Below are 9322 nucleotides of genomic sequence, written 5' to 3'. Positions count from 1 at the left end.
ACAAGTTCATGTCTGTCTGTCTTCCAGGTCAAAGGAAGGAAGCTGAACTTGAAAAGGAGCAATGCTCTGCCCTGGAAAGTCTGCGAGCTCTAGCTTCGAGTGAAAGCTATTGTTATTTTTGTTCTTATGCCCCGCGGTATTGTTTGACTTGCTACAACAAGGACACATCGCTAATGTTATTTCAAAAGACTGGACAAACCACTTAGGAAAATGAAAACGAAAAGGAAAAGTGGTTTCTGCACTTCAGAAGTGATTGGATCACTTTCTTTTCTACCTTGCCTTTCCTCCCTTTTCCGTGTAGTTTGGGTGAACGTGGGGGTGCCGCTGTGTGTTTTAAAAACACCCATAGTTAGTTTTTCTGAGAGAACGTTGTTACTTGATTTTGAACACCCTATGCTCTCAACTAAATCTAATCTAAAGCCCTTCCTTTTACTAGCCTGCTCCCCAGCCTGGATCAGTAGTCTAGTCCATCCAGGTAAAGCCTCTGAGAGCCACCACTGGGCAAACAAAGATGACACTTTGGCTGTACCTGTGTAAACTGCACCCAGGCCCACCTCTACTGTTCCCTCTAAAGAGAACCTTCTGATATGGAGTGAAGACTACTTCAGGTTATGATGAAGTGAATGAAAGTGGAAGGGACTCTGCAGAGAGCAAAAGAAAACAGTCGGAGCTCCAGAGAGGGAGACGAGGCAGAGGGCTGGGCCATCAGAGAAAGGGACCATTCAGAGACGAGACCCAGCGGTGAGAGCAGAGCGCTCCAGCACCGCGTGGACAGCGGGAGGTAAAGCCGAGAGGGCGTAGAGGCTGAGTACCGGGCACTCGCATCCCAGATCGCAGGAGGAGCCCAGAGTCGCCGGGGCTTGGGACCAGCGCACTCTGAGCGCACATCGCACACACCTCGGGGTCCTGCGCACGGCCGCCCGCGATGAGCGAGAGCAGCCGCCTGTGCTCGGGCTACTACAGCCTCAACCGCAGCTTCGTGGAGCCCTTCCAGTGCCCGCGGCGGGGCGACGGGGCCGCACTGCTCTACTGCTGCGGCTTCGCAGACCTCAAGTACTGCTGCAGCGAGCCGGGCAGCTACTTCCCCTACAAGCACAGCTACATGTGGAGCCTCAGGTGGGCAGGGCAGGGCAGGGCAGGGCAGGGCAGGGCAGGATAAAGCAACCTCCTCCTCGACCTGGGAAAGTGACCAATGGAAGACACAAAGCCGGAATCAAGGAGGTCACCCAGCGCCCGATGGGTTCAGGTCCTTGTGCCAAGGCTCCAGTTTTCTGAATGGTTTCTGCAGGGAACCCTGGAGACAAGTGGGCACCCTGTGTACATCCCAGCCTACCCCAGGGAACACTGCTTGCATGATGAGCTGGAGGCTCTACTGACAAGACTGGAGATTTTAATTCCTCTTTAGGTATTTTGTTCGTTTGGTACATTTGAATGGAAAGAAGGCTTCTTTGGAACCCAGGTTAAGGTATTACAGACCAGAGGAGTACTTAATGTCACTGGGCATCTGGAGTCTCTCTCTCTCTCTCTCTCTCTCTCTCTCTCTCTCTCTGTGTGTGTGTGTGTGTGTGTGTGTGCATGTGTTGGCTCGATCAGGTGCATACATACAACTGGGCTTTACAACTTGCGCTTCTCAAAGGTTCGGATACTGACACTGCGCAGCGGTACTGAAGGGTCAAGCACAGAAGGAAGAGTTTGAGTTGCTCTGCTTATACACTTAGTGTGTCCTTTCGGGACACCCTTCCCTTGCACCTGAACCGTTTGACTGTGGCTTGACGTCCGGAGGCTTTACTTTCAAACACAAGCCTTTCTTGCTTCTTTTTCCTACAGTGGGTTTTTTTTTTCCTCCTTATTTCTTTTCAGTCTTTTTTGCATGTTTTCATGATGAAATGTTCCCTCTCAAAGACTGCAAACTTTGAAACTTGTACAGAATGAATGGAATCTTAATATTATAGGAAAGTGTGTGTGTGTGTGTGTGTGTGTGTGTGTGTGTGTGTGTGTGTAAGAGAGAAGGGGGAGGCAGGAAAAAAGAGAACTAGCTAGCAAGAGTACAGTACTATCACCCCACTCTCTCATTATAATGGAGAACTTGGCACACATGTCAGATCAGTAGCAAATTTATTTCTTGAGGCAATGAAACAAGTACTATTTTTCTGTATTGTGAACTTCACTGAAGTGTCAAAAGGCACACCTTCCTCCCCTGCAGTCTCCTGACCAAGTTATGCTGAAGTAAAGTTGGCAGAAAGTTATGTCAACTTATCTTGTCCTCCATAGGTTACTTGGTGGAAGAAAGTGATGGACTGCCCTGTTATCTAGGCTTTTCCAGACAAGCTCAGCCATTCATCTGTGAGTGTTTGAAGGCATTGATGAGGGTAGAATTAGTACCAACTGAGCCTGGCAATGCCCAAATCAAACTCTATTGGAAATGGTGCCCAAGATCTTCAGATCTCTAAGTGCCACAGTAACAAGCAGAAGGGGCCATAAAAACCTTCCTGAGGTTTGTGAGAACACAAAGGAGGGATCAACCTGCCGGGCTCTATCTTCATCAGGACAAAACAGACAGTTAGCCCAGTGTCAGGGGAAATAGGAAAATCGCTTTAACTGGGGGCATCAGTTGGCAACATTGAACCAAGGGTTCCTGTGAATTGCTGAGCTCTGGAAACTCCATAGGAGGGTACATTTATGAGCGCTTCATTTCTCTTGTATTCTTTGCTCTTCGATCCTAATTTAAAATACTCCAACTGCGAAACATCACAGAAGTCAGTAACTTTGGAACTGAGATGCCACAACTGCTAGGGACAGGCAGCCAGAACTACCTTGAGGCGAGGGCAGGTGCTAAGTAGGAGACTGGCTATATGGATGTGCTGGCAGCTTCTGACACTTTCTAACATCTGGGAAATCATCCACAGTGGAATGCTAGAAGAAGAACAATTCTTCCTTTCAGTGTGTACCCTGTTCTTTTCTTCCCTCCTCATCTAAACCCCTAAACTCAGAGGGTCTACTTCAGTAACCTTTTCCAGGACTTAAGAAAATGAGATTTATTTGGTGGGGTCATTCATGGATGGATGCTGAATAAGTATTTGTTGACATGAGGAGTCCCTTAAGAGACTCCTGGCTCTCCATCTTTACCTGGAGGCCTTCAGGGACAAAGCAATGCTTCTGTAACATGAAGCCAAGCACTGCAGCAGAGTTAACGTGCCTTTTGGGTTTCCTCCACACTGTGTAGTCGTTTAAAACCTTGTGCATTAAACATTCGTGATGTTTATGCTCAGTTTCATTAGGCTAGCACATTTTAATATATACTAAGTCACTTTTCACTTTGAAAATTATTTTACAGCAACTGGGTTTCTCACTTCAGGAATCTCTCCACATTCCTCATCTATCTGCTTTGAGCATAAAATAATACTAAGTAGATTACCTTCTTACATGTCTGTCTACAGGAGAGTGAACCTAACCCTCCTCAACACAGTCTGCAGAATATAAGGTGCAGGTTTTTTTTCCCCCTAATCCTATTACAGAAAGGAGAAACCAGCATGGCAGCCTCCAGGTTCAACAATCTAACTCTGTTTAGATTCTGACATACAATTCCCCAGTCTTCCCTATATGCAGGGCTGTTTGGGACAGTTAATAAATCAAGCATGAGAATTTGGAACTATGTACCCATGTTGTCTGCAGCTCTGGAGACAAGCTCTTGCGTGCAAGTTTGTTTTATCTCATCAGATCAGCTGAGAGTGGAGTAAACAGCCTGTCACCTTCGATACTCTTCCTCCTCCCAAAGCAGTGACACTCCCCAATCAAATTCCCCCTTTCCTTTTGTTAAAGTCAAGTTTGCTAGGGGCCTCATCCCTGAGAGAAAGCAGAAGCCTGAAGACAAGCCAGGAAGATAATGAAGACTGAGATCATTATTTCTCAGTGATGTGCATTCCAAATTGCTACAGGCAGATCAATCATAAGTTAATTAGTATTTTTTCATCTGTTGAATATTTTCTACAAATTAAACACACATAAATACTTAAAGTGTTCACAACCGGCTGAAGTCTGCTCTTGAATAGCCTAACATCTAATTATGGCTGTTTACACATGACTCAAGAGACACAAGTCTGTGTACAGATCAGCAGGATGCTGCTTTTTCAAATTCCCTCTCTTATTTGATAGTACTAAGTGCACAAGTTTATAAAAAACAAACCTGCTACTTTAGTGTTTAGTCATATGTGTAAGCACATATTGAATTACTACAAAGGTGATGCAGGGGGAAATGACAGTTGAGTGCACATTTGACTTTTGGAGGGAGGGGCATGGGCTTCTTTCCTGGTGCTAGGCAGGAAAATCTCAGACTTGAATTTCAGATACATTCTGGAACCAGTTTTCTTTTAACTAAATTCTCTTCTCTTTTGCAATGGTTGTGGCTTTATATATAGTCAAGCCCTGTGTGGCCATGGAAGGGATGATGTGACATGGTTCCTATCCCTGGAACAAAGCCAGCAAGGCATGGGCCTCCATGAGTGTTGATGGTTGCTAGGCATGAGGTTTATTTGTATAATAATGAACATAATTTATTTTATGTTCCTCCTTTAGGAAATATTCTACCTTCAAAGGTTATTGAGGAATGTTCTCCCTACTTAAAATTAATTAATCCATGATAGTCAGAGACAGCATGAGTCCAAGAGGCAAGGGCATGTCTAATGTTCTCAACAAAAATAGTAAATGATGAGACCTTCAGGACAACCCTTAAGGCTGTGGGAAAGAACTCTGAAAACATGAGTTCAAAAATATATAACTAGAATTTCTCAACTATGCAAAATATAAGGATGCAAAATGAATTATATGAGGAGCTTCATGGACCTAAAAGAAAAGAGACTGCTGCACTATGAGCCAGTTTGTCAGAAAGATACTAAGGAAGGATTTGAGGAGTAGTGATTATAGGGCAAGATCCCTCCCAGCTACGTTTATTGTTTGTGCTTACAAAAGCTGCCAGATTCCTGAGTTTAACATCAGCCTGGGACAGAGCTAGTTTAGGCTCAGGATGGTGGGAATGATGATCTCAGAGCCAGATCCCACCCAACTAGCTTATTATCTGTGTTTACAAAATTAGGCAGATCTCTGAATAAATTGCTATGTTTTTTTAAAAAAAAAATGTACTCGCTCTCTTTTTCTAAGAATCAAGGGGCTAAGGTCATAAACTGCTGATAATCAAAAGGGAAATCAGGGTGGATGATTGAATATATATGTAAATAAAAGACTGAGCTATCTCGATGAGCTGTCTGGAGAGCCAGCAGGAGCAGAAGCACAAGGTTGTCAGCTTGTAACCCACAATTGACTTTGAGTCGTTCTTTTCAGGACTCCCAAGCATCCGTTCTTAGAACTCCTCTCCAAGCTGAGGCTGGTCCTTGGCGCTATGTTAATAAATGGTGTCTTTCATATATATATATCTCTAAGAGAAAAGTTTTATATCTCTGATATATATATTTCCTGACTCTTACAGAAAGAAGTATTTTCCTGTTTATCTTTTGCTTGCAAAATTGATTTTTCTAAGTGTGGTATTTATTTGATTAACTTGATTTATTGGACTGAGAAGTTTACGAAGTTCGTAGAGTCAAAGTTCTCATGTGACCTTTGACCTACCTCATAGATGTGTCACTAATATTAACATACACACATTTTAGAGATTCTTAAACGCAATAGATAAAATGTAACAAAAATTCAAGGTGACTATTTCAATCATGCATAGTTTATGGTAAGACAGAATTTGGTTATAAATTAGTGAGAGTGAGAATGAACAATGAATTCTTTGGTCTAGTTTGAGTATACAGCAGTTTGGATGACATGACTTCTTTCTGTTTCCCCAGTATTGGTGCTCTGATTGGATTGGGAATCGCTGCCCTCGTCTTACTTGCCTTTGTCATCAGTGTCTGTGTCCTTTGCTACTTATTTCTGTACACAAAACCTCAAAGATTAGACAATGGCCTTAAACTTCAGCACCTAGAGGTATCTTCTACCCTAGAAGGTAAGCTGAATCTGTTATTTGTAGTTAACTACCTGAACCATAGTAAAAATAATAACTCTTAGTTGGGCAATGGAGCACACTGTTAAAAAATGAATGTTTAAAGATTCACCTTACAATGTATCCTTGCAAGAGTTTACATTGAATCAGCTTTAAGTGAGAGGGTATTTTAGGGAAATGTTATTCAGTGGAAACTAGCAGACTATAAATGCCCTCAGGGACAGTGAGTCAGTGGGCCAGTAAATTTGTTTTGATATATTTAATTCCTGTTTAGTTATCAACACTTAATCCTCTTGTAACATTAAAGTTTGATGTTCTTGTGAAGCCAAGGAAGCCAAATACACAAAGCAATAAAATTCCCAATAGGATGCTTCTGGTATTGTATTCTAGACTGTCAGTCAGTTGTCTAACTGGCACCTAGTATGAAGAATCAAGGGAGAATCTAAAAGAATTCAGAGGTGCTCAAACTAAAACCTGAAAAACAAATAGAATGTTCTCTGCTGTTGAGTAGCCTATAAACTAATTCTATTGGTGTATATATATATGTGCACAGTGTAACTATAAAGTAGAAAGAAACTTACAGGCATAATTTACACAGAGAGTTCTCTGTGTCTCCTTATTGTCTTGTTTATAAAGTACTTATCAGTTATTGTCATTATAAACTATCAAAAAATTTTGTGAAAACTGATTTCCATTAGGGCATTAGGAAACATTAATCATAAATGGTTACATGTGTGTATTCAGAATATATATTAAAGAACATGTAGGTAACAATATATATATTTAGGACCTATGTTCCCATATTTAGAATAGAATAATTTCTTAAATTATTAAGAAATTCTCTGCTCGTAGGCTGTATTTTAGCTGAAGATAGAATCTGTCATGTTTATGAAGTACCTGCCTTGTGACCTTATCAAATATGTCACTATCACTGTGTGTCTGCATTAGATCTAGTCTCCTCTGGGGAGAAAGAGAAGAATCTCCCACTAGCCTTGGTATCCTTTTGTTGTAGCACAGCAAGAGGAATCCCTCTGGAGCTCTCTTCCCAAATTACGGGGATCCAGGAACCAAATTAACGGTCTCAGAGCTGAATTTGTCCAAGCAACTTTTGACCCAGTTTCTCCATGAGCACAACTCTGTGATTGATTGGTGGTTATCACAGAATCAGGCTGTAAAGCTAATTACTGTCTCATTGGCTTAGATGATTTTTTTTTCTGTTTTGATCCCCAGACCTTCTGCTCATTTTATTTATGTATTTATTTTTTAACTTTTATTGCATTATGATGAGAAAAGTTACATGATTTCAATTTATCTGAATTTGTTAACATTTATTTATTATATGTAAGTACACTGTAGCTGTCTTCAGACACACCAGAAGAAAGCATTATATTTCATTACGGATGGTTGTCAGCCACCATGTGGTTGCTGGGATTTGAACTCAGGACCTTCAGAATAGCAGTCAGTGTTCTTATCTGCTGAGCCATCTCTCCAGCCCTGTTAACATTTAAAAACAGCAGAGACTGAAGGAAGGACAAGCCAGCCTAAATATAGCTATCTCCTGAGAGGCTCTGACAGTACCTGACTAATACAAACGTAGAGGCTCACAGCCATCCATTGAGCTGAGTACAGGGTCCCCAATGAAGGAGTTAGAGAAAGGACCTATGGAGCTGAAGGGTTTGCATCCCCTTAGGATGAACAACAATATGAACTAACTAGTACCCTCAGAGCTCCCAGGGTCTCAACCACCAACCAAGGACTGCACATGGTGGGTCTGATTGTTCTGGCAGCTTGTGTATAGTAGAGGATTGCAAATGCGATCATCAATAGGAGGAGAGGACCTCGGCTCTGTGAAGGTTCTGTGCCCTAGTGTAGGGGAATGCCAGGGCCAAGAAGTGGGAGAGGGTGGGGTGGCAGGCATGGGGAGTGGGAGGCAACAGGGGTTTGTTCTTTTGTTTTTGTTTGTTTGTTTGTTTTTTGGAGGGGAAACTGGGAAAGGAGAAATTTACATGTAAATAAAGAAAATATCTAAAAAAAACATTTAAAAACATATTTTAAGTAAATAAAATTAAATCACATTCTTGTTTCCCTTTTGTACCCCAACTCCTCCCAGAGACCCCCCTTCAATACCTACAATATATTTGTATCATATTCCTTAAAATTAATAAAATATTATAACAATAAAAATAAGTATTATAAAAGTTGTTTGATATAAAACAACAATCAATTTAACAGTCAATTTAACAGATGCTCATCTGCAGCAATAGTGAAAACACATTTTTCTCAATATAAATTTTAAATAACTCCAAACATATTAGCTGTATATTTCAAAATAATACATTGCTGCTAGTATTTTTTAAAATGAACATAAATATATAGTCTTTTTGTTTGTTTGTTTGTTTTGTATTGTACTTAGTAGAGTTTAAAATCTTGGCTTTTACTGTGGTTACAAGCCCAAAATAAGAACAATTTTTAGACATTGGATTTCATTGTAATAAGGCTGTACTTCAATGACCCTCACATCACCAAAGGATTTTACCTCCATTGTAGCTAAGCTGAGAGTTGACAGTTCTGCTGCACCAAGAAGTGAATTGTAGGCACGATTTTTGAATACAGACTTCCTGCTATGGTCAAAGCTATTTGACTTGAGTGAGTGACTTTATTCTCAACCCGCAGAGAACAGGTTACATTCATTTAAGAAATGTTGTATGTATTAAGATGGTCTATCCATAAAGTCATTCACCAACTGTTTCAATGAACAATGGTTCTGCTTGGAGGGTGGCACAGACATTAGATGAGAGTAAGAATTTGGTTCATTAGCTGTGATAATTTGGAAAAGCCTTCATCTTAGAGAAAGAGTAACTTATAAAGTCCTCTTCTTCAAACTTGATACAAGAGTTACAAACATCAAGCAAAGCATTCAGTCTCACTCTTTGCTGTTCTCTTACAAGCCACCTCCCAAGTTAATCATCTATGTTTCTTTTGCCTATATAAATATTTTTGAAATATATAAGCTGTTCTGAAAACCATAGTATAGTGTAAAAACATGAAATAAACAATACTACTAATAGAGAGGCTGAGATAGGAGAAGCAAGATTTCAAGACCCTTATGTTATACACAGCCAGACACTGTCACAAACAAACAAGCTGAAAGTGTATATAGATTGTACAATATTGGGCCTATTTCTCCAATTACCAAATTAGAGAGACCATTGGATGACAACAACTTTCTAATTCCTCATACTTTTGGATTTCAATAGATTAGAATATGTTGGTAATATTAATTTTCATATTAAGATATTAAGAAAAAGTAATTGTCACTTCCTG

The 9322-nt window shown here is 40.7% G+C and overlaps 1 protein-coding gene across 1 annotated transcript in view; it reads left to right on the top strand.

Annotated features, from left to right (window-relative positions):
- Window positions 1-741: 741 nt before the first annotated feature.
- Window positions 742-9322, top strand: part of Shisal2b (shisa like 2B) — a 21072-nt gene continuing 12491 nt past the window's right edge. The window contains exons 1-2 of the mRNA XM_031360276.1: window positions 742-1116; window positions 5844-6001. Of these exons, the coding sequence (XP_031216136.1) occupies window positions 926-1116; window positions 5844-6001 (349 nt within the window). The 5' untranslated portion in view covers window positions 742-925. The remainder of the gene's footprint in view (window positions 1117-5843; window positions 6002-9322) is intronic.

This window comes from Mastomys coucha, unplaced genomic scaffold (assembly GCF_008632895.1).
Source record: "Mastomys coucha isolate ucsf_1 unplaced genomic scaffold, UCSF_Mcou_1 pScaffold8, whole genome shotgun sequence".
Lineage (NCBI taxonomy): Eukaryota > Metazoa > Chordata > Mammalia > Rodentia > Muridae > Mastomys > Mastomys coucha.
Note: the sequence above shows the minus strand (reverse complement) of the source record. Positions and strands in the feature narration are given on the sequence as shown.